Raw genomic sequence first — 15,149 nt, forward strand, 5'->3', positions numbered from 1 at the left:
ACAAGTCCTAAGGGTTCTGAAATATTGATCTCATACTTGTAGAAAAAAGAAAAAAAATTGCATTTACTAATTGCGTTTACTAAACCATTGCTACCCATGGAAGTAATCAGTACTGGATTAGGCAAATGCTTTGTCCTCCAAGTGCCTTTTGTACTCAATCATTGTTATTAAAGGAACAGTAACACCAAAAAATTAAAGTGTTTTAAATAATGAAAATATCATGTAATGTTGCCCTGCACTGGTGAAACTGATTTGTTTGCTTCAGAATCAATACTATAGTTCATATAAAAGAGCTGCTGTGTAGCAATGGCGGGCTACATGGCACAGGTTAAATAGTGGATAACAGATAACACCATTATGTACTACAGAGCTTATCTGCTATCTGCTGTGTAATCTGACCATTTTCTCCTTTGAATGGCTGCCTCCATTGCTACACAGCAGCTTATTTATATAAACAGTAGTGTTTGTGAAGCAAACAGAGCCGTTTTGCCAGTGCAGGGAAACACTGCATTATATTTTTATTACTTTAAAAAACTTTTTTGATGTTACTGTTCCTTTAAATGCGTTGGCCTTGTTTGGGAAACCTGTTCTCTCCAGACTTTTGCAAATGGGTGGGATAATGGACATATTTTGTAAATTATACTGTGTGCATTCAATGCTGTGGAACTTATTTCCCTATTAAATGAATAGAACTCCAGTAAACACCTTAGTCAAGTGGTCCATAACCTGAGTCAGTGGTTCACTAACATTTTAAATGATCCACCCTGTACCTTTTAAATTATCTAGTAATCTAGGTGTGTCAGTGCTATGTGAGAAACATAGGAATACCTATTAATGTCTACTTATGAATGATTTACTACCAATTTTCTCATAAGAAACTTGGGCAGAGTGTGACCTTATTTAGGACTGATTTTTCTCCACTCTTTTTTCATAATCACCTTTGACTAGACTTCTTCAGGGGTCATGGGTAAAGACAGGCCCAGATTTGTTGATATGCCATATAGGTCAGGGTCTAGGGCAGTAGACCTTTAAGGGTGTGGCAAGCTGACCCTACTCTTAAAAGAATGAATACAATTTCTTTGATATAAACTGTTATTAGTGGGGGGGGGCTCTTTGAGGAGTTAATTGGAGAAAACAAGAGAAGTTATTGAGGGCAAGGTTCCAGCACAAGCACTGTAAGAGTGAGATGCACAGTAGATTGTCCTAGGGTGGCATTAATGTCAAATTGGGGCCTAGACATGGAGGGATGAATTACATTCTGTCCATCACTCAGCAGAAGTTGTATGAAGTAAGACTGCTGTTTGACCTACATATATGGCTAACTGTGCCTACACAAATTATATATTTTAATTTTGTAGGCACTCTATTATATGCATGCATGCTTTTTGGTAGGTACAGCTCAGCTGTGCTGGAAATGGCCTGGTTCCATACAAACTGAACGATCAGCTGTTGGGGTAATTATTTTGTCTGCATTCTGCCAATGCAAAATTGCTATTGGGCATCCCACCAGATAGCCTGTTTTTCTTTTTAATTCATCTTTTATAGATTTACTTTGCAAAGTTTTACATGATGCAATGCTGGGAAATGGTTGTTTTGTGTTGATGGAGCAAGATGAAATGGCTTAGCTTGTTTGCACTGTACACAACCAGTCACAAATTAAAAACATTTATATCCTGATGAGGTACAATTAGGGGCACATTTACTTAGCTTGAGTAAAGGATTAGAATGAAAAATACTTTGAATTTCGAAGGGTTTTTTTGGCTACTTCGACCATCGAATTGGCTACTTCGACCTTCGACTACGACTTAGAATCGAACGATTTGAACTAAAAATCGTTCGACTATTCGACCATTCGAAAGTCGAAGTACTGTCTCTTTAAAAAAAACCTACTTCGCCACCTACTTCGCCACCTAAAACCTACCGAGCACCAATGTTAGCCTATGGGGACCTTCCCCATAGCCTTTCTAAGAAGATTAAGGAAAATCGCTCAATCGATGGATTCAAATATTCGAAGTCGAAGGATTTTACTTCGATGGTCGAATATCAAGGGTTAATTAACCCTCGATATTTGACCCATAGCAAATGTGCCCGTTAGGGTTGCCACATTTTCTGGAAAAAATACCGGCCTTCCTATATATTTATCTTTTTCCCCCATTAATAACATTGGTATCAACCATCATTTTTACCGGCCAGGCCAGTAAAATAACAGCCAGGTGGCAACCCTAGGTACAATGTATGTAGTTCAAAGGTCTGAGGTTTTTTTGTTTTCAATTTTTCTTTTTTTGTTTTGTTTATGAAATGGCTGAAACGTAATGCAAGTATACTGTCTTTTTCATGTATTAAACAATTAATTGATGTAAGCAAGATTCCATAAATATTTTGCCAGTAAAATGCTAATTACTGCAAACTAAATGTAGCTTTACATGACTTCCTAAGCAAACAATAGATTTACAATGATAGTGAAACATTCCAGCACTTAAAGGACCAGTAGCTGCTGAATTGAAAATGGCCTTTAAGCATTATGTTCCCTTGATTGTTTAAATATTTTTCCATTATTTAAGCTTTTATATCTAAAAATATGTGTATTTTTTCTGGGCATTTAGGGGGTAGTTAAAGCCTATGCATTTCTCCTTTTTTAGCTTGAATGGCAACCCCCATGTCTACACAGTAGCCTGTTAACATAAACTATAGTTGTCTTTCTAAAGCAAACACATAACTTTTACTATTACATAGCAATGTTACATTAAACAGTATTTTAATTACTTTAAAAGACTTATTTTTTGTGTTACCGTTCCTTTACTATACATATGCAGGCACATCAGAAACCTGAACAAAGTGTAGGGGCTGGTTCTTGGTCTGCATTTTTCTGTGTGGCATTAGCTTAATGGTTTGTGGCAAGAGTCTTAACAGTCTATAGTTTTTTTATGGTTTTAGGTCAGACGTTCAGCCCCTAAGGCCTATGGTGCACACAGTGTGTTTACAGTAGTGGAGTAAAGACCACTCTGTTATTTTCTGCCCTGTCTTAAGAATACAGGCACGGCACCCCCTGTCAGTGCACACATGGGATGCAAAAATGTACTTGTCGACATGGTAGAAGGCATTTAAATACAGAATTTGACACTAGCCTTATACTGGCTTAAACTTATTTTCTGAATTATATGTAGAGAAATGCTGTATAGTTAAAAACAAAAGGAAACGCATATTCTGTTTTTGCTACAAGAAGTTCATGTAAGTAGTTGTTTTTTAGTCTTTTTTACTTTTTGAAATTGATGATTTCTTTGCCTTTTTATGCATTTTAGTAGTGATAAAGGTAAAAGTGCTTCTGATTTTTTTATTATTAGTATTATTATTATAATTATTGTGTCATTGACTATAAGCAAGTCTGAAGTTTCAGCCACTTCTGTTACTAAGTCTGCTGCATACATACACACATACATACATACATACATACATACATACATGTAAATCAGACAAGCAGTGGCAGATTGCACTTCTAGACACATCAGTACAGAACTGATGAAAGGTATTTCTGGGACTCCAGACATCCTTTCATTAACTAGCAGTGAATATATGCACTCTTTCCATTTTTTTATTAAATGGCTTGCATCATGCTCCAATCTGTTTTCATAAGAACATGTAGAAACCTGAGCTGCTTGTGCAACACCTCGGGCACAAAAGATACATTTATTTGTTATTGCTGATTGGTGATGAATTTGGAGAAATTTCAAGTCTGAACTGTGACTCCCAATGCCTTCCCTAAATGATCCAGGAGTTCCTTGCTAAATAGGGTGTGGGAGAGTGTGTTTGATTAAATTGTGAGACAGGAGTGTCACACCCAAGGCCTCCAGGTTTGGTGAATAACAAAGGGACCTGGAGTCTGACCAAACTATGCCCTTGGCACATTGATATGTAGTAATTTGGGGTCTCCTTCTTTGACTGCTGCACAGGTTTGTATTTTGTTTGTTTGTTTAATTTGGAAAGAGCCTGAGAAGATAGTTACCATTTTAGAGGGGTAGTATATGCCCTTATTCAACATGAGTTCAATAAACAGTGCTTTTGCAGAAAATACTTTTTGACATATATATTTTAATGACAAAAAAGTCTGTTTTTTTATTTTGAGCTAAACCAGGGATACTAAGCTTCTATATAGATTAGGGATGCACCGAATCCAGGATTCGGTTCGGGATTTGGCCAGGATTCGGCCTTTTTCAGCAGGATTCGGATTCGGCCGAATCCTTCTGCCTGGCCGAACGGAATCCGAACCCTAATTTGCATATGCAAATTAGGGGCGGGAGGGAAATCACGTGACTTTTTGTGAGAAAACGAGGAAGTAAAAAATGTTTTCCCCTTCCCACCCCTAATTTGCATATGCAAATTAGGGTTCGGATTCGGTTCGGTATTCGGCCGAATCTTTCACAAAGGATTCGGGGGTTCGGCCGAATCCAAAATAGTGGATTCGGTGCATCCCTAATATAGATAACTCGATTACCTTTATTTAACCCATATATCACAACACGCTTTGACATTCCTGTTTTAGCTTACAGATAAGCAAAAGTTCTGTGTAGGTGTATTATACTGTATATGCACAGTGGATCTTATTATATAGCTTGTCTGTTTATCTCAAGAAAAAAAAGCATACATTTGTCATTATTAAAAATTGCGAAAAAGTACATTAAGCACAGGCCCTATTCATCAATATTAGTTACAGTGGGTGTGCTGTATTATTACTAGAAATACAAGGCTAAAACCCTGGTGCTGAGGCTTCGTCATGTGTTCCTCTAGCTGTTAGAAGATCTGTTACCAAAACACATGGAGACTATTCGATGTGTTCTATAAACCGAAATGTGACAAGTCAACAATCGTTGATGACACTGGCCATTTGAATCACAGTGGGTCTTAACTGACTAATAATGGATGTTTGCACCCATGCAGAAATTCCTCATAAAAAATCATCGAAGACCTTTTCACAGTCTGCTGCAGGCTACATAATGAAAGTAAATCTTTAATTTGATGCTAAGGTTTATTTACTGGTAAAAATGTATTTCTTTACCTCCTGTATTGGTTATTGGTTGTTTTTGTATGTTTTCTTGTAAGTTTAATGTATACACCCATGTATTGTAGAGCACTGTGGAATACTGTATGTTGGCATTTATAAACACAAAATAATATATAGATAATGGCCTGGCCCACTTGCATATATATGCTCCAAGTTGTGTGACGTTCTGTTCTCCAAACTTGAGGGCTTAAGAAAAGAATAGCTCAGAAAGCTTGATTGTCTCACAAACAGCACATTCCAGATCTGCATTCTTCTGGACTGGGAGATGGGGGTGCTGTATTGATGGTCTTTAACCTTCTGCTGAGTTGCTGGTTTGCAAACATCTTTAGCAAATACCAATTTAAGACATAATACAGATTAAAGAGGTCTGTTTTAGCTCCAATTACTGACAGGTTGTGTTTATGATTACAGCCCTAACATAATCCTGCTTTCATTAGTCATTTCCACACCTGGCAGCTGGGATGTATCTCACAAAAACTGCAAGACAAATGGGCTCATTTTCAAATGTGGGACAAGATACACAGTGCAAAATGTACCTTGTCACCCCACCCTGGATTTGCATGCAATGCTTATAGGCACATGTAGAATGGTATGCTAAGGGCTACGGCCATATAGTTGCATAGGAGCGGCTCCCTTGGTTCCATGATATATGATGGTATGTGGACAAGATGCTGGCAGACTGTATAATTTTTTAATTATTTGACTGACCCCATCTAAAAACAAATGCTCTGTAAAGCTACAAATGTATTATTATTGCTATGTTTTATTACTCATCTTTCTATTCAGGCCTAGAGATGTCGCGAACTGTTCGCCGGCGAACTTGTTCGCACGAACATCGGGTGTTCGCGCTCGCCGGAAGTTCGCGAACGTCGCGCGACGTTCGCCATTTTGGGTTCGCCATTGTTGGCGCTTTTTTTTGCCCTCTCACCCCAGACCAGCAGGTACATGGCAGCCAATCAGGAAGCTCTCCCCTGGACCACTCCCCTTCCCTATAAAAACCGAAGCCCTGCAGCGTTTTTTCACTCTGCCTGTGTGTGCTGAAGAGATAGTGTAGGGAGAGAGCTGCTGCCTGTTAGTGATTTCAGGGACAGTTGAAAGTTTGCTGGCTAGTAATCGTTTTGATACTGCTCTGTTATTGGAGGGACAGAAGTCTGCAGGGGTTTGAGGGACATTTAAGCTTAGGTAGCTTTGCTGGCTAGTAATCTACCTTCTACTGCAGTGCTCTGTATGTAGCTGCAGTGGGCAGCTGTCCTGCTTCTGATCTCATCTGCTGACTGCTGCAATAACAGTAGTCCTTGTAAGGACTGCTTTTATTTATTTTTTTGTTGTTTTACTACTACTACTACTACTACTACTATAAGAGCCCAGTGCTATTAGTCTAGCAGTGTTGGGGAGTGGGACTGGTGTGCTAATCTGCTGCTCCTAGTAGTTCAGCAGCACCAACTTTAATTTTTTTTTTTAATATTCATTTTTTTTTTATTTTACTTTTTTTTATTTTACTACCGCTGTAGTAGTGTATAAGTTGACCTTTTAGGCATTATTTGCCCTGTAGGCATTATTTGCACACTGTTTTCTTCAACCCGCCATCGAGCTGTGTGACCTTGTTCACATTCTGTCTAAATATCCATAATATTACCGTCTCCAGAAAAAACACCGGAGTCACTTTTTTCAAGCAGCCATAATATATTTTACGTAATCCGTATCCACCGCTGTAGTAGTGTATACGTTGGCCTTGTAGGCATTATTTGCACACTGTTTTCTTCAACCCGCCATCGAGCTGTGTGACCTTGTTCCCATTCTGTCTAAATATCCATAATATTACCGTCTCCAGAAAAAACACCGGAGTCACTTTTTTCAAGCAGCATTCATATATTTTACGTAATCCGTATCCACCGCTGTAGTAGTGTATACGTTGGCCTTGTAGGCATTATTTGCACACTGTTTTCTTCAACCCGCCATCGAGCTGTGTGACCTTGTTCCCATTCTGTCTAAATATCCATAATATTACCGTCTCCAGAAAAAACACCAAACAATGCCTACAAGGTCAACGTATGGCAGTTGTTTAAAGAGAACAGTAGATTACTAGCCAGCAAAGCTACCTAAGCTAAAATGTCCCTCAAATCCCTGCAGACTTCTGTCCCTCCAATACAGAGCAGTATCAAGCAGATTACTAGCCAGCAAACTTACTATCATCTGTCCCTGAAATCACTAACAGCTCTCCCCCTACACTATCTCTTCCAAGCACACACAGGCAGATTTTTCAGATACATTTTTGCCCTTGATCCCCCTCTGGCATGCCACTGTCCAGGTCGTTGCACCCTTTAAACAACTTTAAAATCATTTTTCTGGCCAGAAATGTCTTTTCTAGATGTTAAAGTTCGCCTTCCCATTGAAGTCTATGGGGTTCGCGAACCGTTCGCGAACCGCTCGCGTTTTTGCGCAAGTTCGCGAATATGTTCGCGAACTTTTTTTCCGACGTTCGCTACATCCCTATTCAGGCCCTCTCCTGTTCATATTCCAGTCTCTTATTCAAATCAATGCATGGTTGTTAGGGGAATTGAGACCATAGCAAACAGATCGCTGAAAATGCAAAAAAGGAAAACCAATTACAAATTGTCTCAAAATATCACTCTATACATTATAGTTAACTCAGATGTAAACAACCCCTTTAACTGTATTACTTGCATATAAATCGCCTGTTATAGTCTGAAATTCCCATACTTGTCCCATTTTACTTCTTACTGTTACAGTCTCTGTTTCTGTTATAGCCTATAGGACAGACCTTTTAGAGCAGGGGTCCCCAACCTTTTTTAACCTATGAGCCACATTCAAATGTAGAAAAAGTTGGGGAGCAACACAAGCATGAAAAAATCCCTTGGGGTACCAAATAAGGGCTGTAATTGGTTATTTGGTAGCTCATATGTGGACTGGCAGCTTACAGGAGGCTCTACTTTTCACTATACTTATATTTTATGCAATTAAAACTTGCTTCCAAGCCTGGAATTCAAAAATAAGCACCTGCATTGAGAACACTGAGAGCAACATTCAAGGGGTTGGAGAGCAAAATGTTACTCACGAGCTACTGGTTGGGGATCACTGTTTTAGAGTGACTTCAAGTTAGCTGCAGAATTGCCATAATTTTCGATACAATTTTAAGAAGATTTAGATAGCCATGTTTTTTAAAATTTTTACATAGGAACATCTGAAAGTACTAAGTTGTATAAATTTTGTACACCTATGATTTCTGTTACGATTCATGGGATTGCCTCAATGGTCAGGTTGCACAAGCTGCAACATGCAAGCCAGCCCAGCATTATTGTTCTCTAATAAGAACTGCCACCTAAATCTTAGCATGACTAGATGAGCCTACCAAGTCTGACAGGCAGAAGAAAATTCTCTGTATGTACATCAGTCAACAGGTTCCAGACTGTTTGTGTATTACATCTAAAGATCACTGGTTCTGATATGAATGTAGACCATCACCTGCAAATTCTTACATTTTCTCAAGCTGCCCAAATTCTTAGCGATAATGTCACCATAAACTGATCAATTTCAGCCCATAAAGCATAATTTAAACTCCTAGTAAAAAAAAAAAAAAAACAAGTATGTATGCATACTTTTATTTATATAGCGCTTCTAATATATGTAGTGCTGCTGTACTCTTTTACAATATAGAGAACTACGCGCAGGGAGGACAAGTGTAATAAATAGGTATAAACATACAGAGATAAAATGCCATAGGATAAGAGACACAGTAGAAAAGAGGGAAGGCAAAAGGGCTTGGGAAAGGAAAACTAACCCCCCAGTTAAGAAAGCCTCTAACTACTACCCTCGATAGTTCTCCCTCCCTGCTTCCCCCCCGCATAGTAGATTACCCCTGAAAGTGCACCTAACGCAGTACTCACAGATCAGTGCAGAGTAAGTGCAGCAGAGCAAGTGCAGCAGAGCTCATGGGGGCCATCTTCTGGATCTGTGGTCCCTCTTTCTTCCCTTCGGAAATTTCTGGCGCTTTTGGTGCATGCACAATTGCTAAGAACCAGAAGACCGAAAAGACAGAAGATGGTGCCCATGAGCTCCACTGACTCTGCACTGATACGTGAGTACTGTGTAAGGGCACTTGCAGAGGTAATCAACTAGGAGGGGTGGGGTCCCTATCTAGGGTAGTAGCTAGGGGCTTTTCTTATTGGGGGGGGTGCCAAGACTAGACCAGATAATGCTCTGGTGCTCCAAAGGGTAGTAAATAAGTTTCTTTTTGCAGAGATTGAGAAAGTGGAGGAATTTAGAGATGAAAGTTTAGAGGTAAGAAGTAGCAATACTGTTTTAAGATGAGAGTGGGTACAGATGGTGTGAAAAGAAAGTGGCACTGAGAGAAATGGCAACCATGTTTTTGTATGTTGTCAAATTTAGCTATTTCCAGTGCATCTACCGAATGAATATTCTTAATGGACCCTTTTATTTTTCAGGAGAGACCACTACTAAAGTCACCCCCTATGTTGAAGGAGGAGTAAGTGATGGACACTGGCATTCTGTGCAGGTGCAGTACTACAATAAGGTAAGAATTCCTATATATATATATATATAAATAGAATTCCTATGTATAAATCCCTTATTATACATATTATCCCTTGTTACACATATTCAGAATAGTTGACATCAGTGGGTATGAGAGACGCTCTGCGGTGCCTTCATCTCTATGTATCAATATATATATTATTAAATAGTTTGCTCGCTGTAGCTGAAATCAAACTGAACAGCAATTAGCACATTGTTCTGAACCTTTTTGTGAGGTATTACACTTTTACAGATTTTAAAATCATATCTGTAATGATACATAGATTAGATTTGTATTGTCAACATACCATGAAGAAATTAAAGGGGTTATTTATTAAAGTCTGAATTAAAAAAAATCAAAACATTCAAGCTTTTTTCACTAGAAAGAAAAAAGAATGAAAAATGATAAATAAGTTAAAATAAGGTATGGGAGATTGGTCATGGTTTTTTTATTTAAATAATGAAATAAAATTGAATTTTACTAAATATCCCACTAACCGTTATTATTGTCTGTAAACTATGCTTCTATCATTGTGTCACTGTAAGTAATTTACATTGTAGGCAAGAGGTTTTCTTTCCAAGGCTCTACATTACTGACTGCCCCATGCTTGGCTTGATCATCAGTTGACAGGGCAAATATACCCCGGAAATGTAGGAGTTTTAAGAATTAAAATAATATACTTTCATATAGACAACCTTATTTTAATATTATCTGACAGGGTGCACTGGTGAACTAAATCAGATCATTTTTACTGTTTGCCTAGACTTCAATAAATACAGTAACTAAAAACTGGTTTCTTAGGCAAACAAGATCATTGATACATTTGTTCACGGAGCAGCATACTGTTCCACACTGGAAACTTGTACGTGCATGGCACTGCATGTGAATTTTTTATCCTATTTTGCAGGTCTGGTTAGAATTATATCTGTGTACCTTTTATAGGTGATGTATGCATTGTAGGAGAAAATAATATATTTAATCTGTGAGAACTGAGAGATTTGCAAAACATAGGCACTTTTTAATGGTTGACTGCAGCTGTACATGTGATTTCAAACTGAACAATGAAAGGCAAGCTGAGGGTTGGGATGATGCAGGAAAGGTGAAGCAAAGGTGTGTTGGCTCGTAAATAGGCTGGTCATGTTTCACTCCTGTATTACCTTGACTTGTCAGCTCGGTATTAGCTGTGGATAAAGTTTCCACTGTGCATATGGAGAGGAGCTGGTGACATTTCAGGAATGTTCAGTCTTCTCATTAACTTGCCATAGTTGTTTGTTACAGTCTCCCTTGTGTTCCTCTACTAGCAGATGTGTGAATGTGTGTCCAGTGTGACTGCACGTAAAGCCCATAGTTCCACATTCCCCAAATGTATTCTATGTGCATGCGTAACAGCACTGCAAATATTTATTTTACTTTAAAGGGGATTTTCTGTCTTTCCTTTTTTATCAAAAGCCATAAAACATTAGAATTCAAAGTTCAATGTAGAGAAGAACTGCAGAAAAATGGAGATTTTATTTTTTACTCGTTGAAAAAGACCATGAAAAAAAACGTAACTGGTCTGTAGCTTTCTTATTTTTTCCCTCCAAACTAAATGAAGCAATTGTGTTTTTATGCTTTCTAACTGCCATTCATAGCTTTTCATTCGAGAAATGTGAAGACTTTCTGTTGACTCTATGGGGACAAATGTAACCATGAACCATGAAAGTCTGATTTAAAGGCATAACACACGTGTCTCCTAGCAACTGTATCTACACAATGAGGTCATTCTGATTGTGTCCTCCTTCATGGGGAGTCTGTGGTGTTAAGCAACCTTATTAGAAAAGTAACCTGTTTTGTGCCACAGAATGACTGTGTAGTACCAAGTGATGAAAGGGTAGTGGATAAAAAAGGAGGAAAGCCTTTTGGAGAGTTCTTAACCCTGTTTTTTCTCTCTCACTAGTAAATATATAAGTATATATATATATATATATATATATATATATATATATATATATATATTTACATCATATTAGGTCCAACGTTTCAGAGAAACATTGTGTGGTTTTGCGGTAACTGATGATAGCAGTTAAAATGTTTTTGCATATTTTCTATTTGTTATATAGAGGCCTTCTTATTTGCCTCTTCTATTCTGACTTCTCAACTGCTAGAACACAAATTTAAAATACCAAAATGTAAAAAAAAAAAATCTGAAAACACAACACAAATTTCATAAAAATGAAGACCAATTTCCACTTGTCTTATGATACCACTGTCTACTTTATATTAAAACTTTAAGTTTAGCGGATAGTTACTTTAAATTTTAATCAAGTCACATGCTCTGCATTTCTCATACTGCTTTCAACTGAAAGAAATTGGAATCGCCATAAATATTTACAATACTTGCACAGAAAAACATGCACTAGAGAATTTTTGACCTTAGAATTGCAGGTCATTTTGATGTTCCTATTTAAATCAGTGGAAAGCAACAGGAGATATGTAAGATATTTCTGTGTATAAATATGCAAACAAATAATCTGCCCTATGTAATATGAGCTCTAACAGGGTTTCTTGCCTTATTGGAGGCACTCTTGCCCACCAGCAGATACAATTGCTGGTGAAAGTTGCCCTTTTCTTGTACCCTGTACTGTGTACTTCTCTGGATGTCATTTAAAAAAGGCACAACACATGAAATGAAATGGCAAGTTGGTAATTGAAAATACTTTTTTTAAATACAGTGGAGCTGCTGCAATATTTGTTCAGCTAGTTGAATCATTTAAAGGGCAAGAAGTAACACTTTTAATTTAGAATACTACAAAAGAAGGGTTTTAAAAATGATTTTGATAAAGTCAGTAATGAAACAAAAAGTACATTTGTAATCCTAGTGAAAAAAAAACCAGTATTAAAATGTGCCTTTTGAGCTTGAAATGAGTAACACTTCATGTAAATATAAGTGTGTGACTAAATCAGTCTATTTTAAAAAAACATTTACAATTTATTTAATAGCAATATTGCAAGTTTTACATTTCCCTATTACCATATACTCCTTGAAGTAAAGTTTGAAAATCAGCATCAAACTCGCTCAATGCAGCGATAGATCTTCTTGTATACTGTATATCTTTCTAAACAAGAAAACCGTGTTTCTAGAAATTTCTGTGTTACTAGCATTATATTTCTGAAACCGGTTGCAGTGGCAAGCATTTGGAAGAAGCCCAAATCCTATTAGACACAGCAGGAGTTCTGTTGGGGGGTCACTAATCTGCACTCAATGGTTTCTCTGCAACAAATGCCAAAAAGGTCTGTTCTGTGAGTCTGACTTTCAAATGGAAAAATGTAACTGACAATACAGGGAAGTTTAAACCTCATCCAGGACAGACCCCTTTGCCACTCATTTGCATGAGACCGTGAATTTATTTTGCAGTTAAATGTCGAAGACATTCCTTTGGTGGCAGAAAAACCAGTGGTGCATCAAAGAGAACAATGTAGTGACCAATTTCAAGTAATTCATTGACCTGAATCCTAAAAGGCACCACATGTTTTATTCACTTTACTGCACAAATGCCCACTGGGCCATTGTTTGCTTCAGGCATATGCACTACAAAGGAAACCTGTGTAGCAGGGGGACTTCCTGTGGCGCTCGTGTTAGTGTATTATCTCATTACTCTTCATATGGATTCTGTTGATCTTGTGTCATGACTCAGGAGGCGCTCTGAATAGAATCTGTATTAAAGCAAAGTTCATCTCATGATGCCTTAAATGATTGAAAACTACACTCATGCTGACATCCAGAGGAAAACCATATAGCATTAGGTTAAGCAATACAATATCTTAAAATGTAAGTTATTTAGGTGCTGCTGTGCTTTATATTTTTTTACTTTTTGTTAGAATAAAAAAAGCCCTCAAAGTATAGTGTGAGATGCCATGCCAAGACCTCACAAGGTTATCATAGTCCACACCCAGACCTCACCCAGTTGAAACAACAACTATATATAGCTTTTACCCTGTGCGCGCAGCAAAAGTCTTTATAAGAAGTCAATGCCAAATATTAGGGGGAAATTAAGGCCTAATCGGATTTGCAGTTAAAGGGGACCCGTCACCCAAAAAAATTATTCAAAATCCTATTTTTTCACATTAGTCAAGCAAAATGAACTTTAATTACACTGTATAAATTATTTGAATCTTGTTTCCTTCAGTCTGGGAATTCAAAATGATAGCAAGCAGGCAGCAGCCAGTTTGTGGACATTGTTATTAAGACAAGCCTTGCATCATCTCAAAATCTTGTTTGTGCACCAGAATGGGGGACCCGATGTCCATTTCTATGCACTGGCTACACAATTAAATGTTAAAGAGAACGGGGGAATGTGGGGAGAGCAGTTTCATCTAGGAAGTGCTGAATGGAAAGTGAAAGTAATTGCCGGTCCCGCCTCTATGCCCATGGCATAGAGGAGGGGCAGACAATATTTGATTGACAGCTGAGTTTTTTAAATGAGCTTACAACGGCCATGAATGCTTTAATAAAAAATAGAAATTGGATTTCATGTTTAATTTGAAAAGGACTTTTATTATACAGATTTTTGTGTCTGGGTGACAGGTCCACTTTAAACTTTATGGTTTGAAAAACTGTATTGTTAAGAACATGTCACCATTAACTTACACTAAGTAGGAGTCAGCAAAAAATATTCAGTGCCCCTTTACTTTTCTGCACTGATACTTTCGCACCAACTGCAGAACCTAACAAAGATCTGTAGCTGTAGACTGCAATCTTGCCACTTACCTCTCCTTACCTTTCCTTGATATACACTTATTTTAAATATAAGCTCACATTTATATGCTCATTATAAGCTCATTTATAAACCCCTGCATATTTAAAGACCCTTGAAAAAGAGGACAGTTATGTTTTGAGAATGTACTCCTTGACTTGTATGTCCAAGACCTTTAGCTGCTAAGCAAGATCCAACACAACAAATAATATCTGTGCTCCAAGGAAGTAATTCAATATATAAAGAAGCAGCTGATTTTGGCAATTTTCGTGGCTTAAAGGAAATTTCTGCCAATCACAGTGATATGCGTGCTTGCTGCAGGAATTTTATTTAGGGAAGCCTGTGCATTTGTTTGATTTTATTGACAGGGTCATCAGTCTTATTAAATACCTCTCTGATAAGTCACTTTACATAAATTTTGGTTTGACAAATTAGTTCGATATATCACTTGATTACATATACATAACAAAGAGTTACAATGGAAAAGAGAATTTAGAGGCATTCTCCTGCAATCTGGTATTTCAATCAGCTAGCTACACCCTGGGGAAGTGAGCATACCAGAGGTAGTTATAGTGGAGCAACATGAATAGTACTGTAGTATCACCTTTCATGTTGTACCTGAAGAGGAATGATGGGTCTAATCCTAGTAGCATTTGCAACTTGATTTATATCTGAGTTATTAAGCTTTTATGAAAGTGCACCCACAGGCTAATTACTGCCATATTAAACACACTGAATAAATACATTAATAAATAAAATATAACAGTAATGTGAACATTTTCTAGTTTCATGTGTGAATAAATTACGT

The 15,149-nt window shown here is 37.6% G+C and overlaps 1 protein-coding gene across 5 annotated transcripts in view; it reads left to right on the plus strand.

Annotated features, from left to right (window-relative positions):
* Positions 1-15,149, plus strand: part of celsr1.L (cadherin EGF LAG seven-pass G-type receptor 1 L homeolog) — a 114,784-nt gene that overhangs the window by 66,386 nt on the left and 33,249 nt on the right. For all 5 annotated transcript variants that reach the window (XM_041586442.1, XM_041586444.1, XM_041586445.1 and 2 more), the window contains exon 5: positions 9,520-9,608. In XM_041586442.1, the coding sequence (XP_041442376.1) occupies positions 9,520-9,608 (89 nt within the window). The remainder of the gene's footprint in view (positions 1-9,519; positions 9,609-15,149) is intronic.

Source organism: Xenopus laevis, chromosome 3L (assembly GCF_017654675.1).
Source record: "Xenopus laevis strain J_2021 chromosome 3L, Xenopus_laevis_v10.1, whole genome shotgun sequence".
Lineage (NCBI taxonomy): Eukaryota > Metazoa > Chordata > Amphibia > Anura > Pipidae > Xenopus > Xenopus laevis.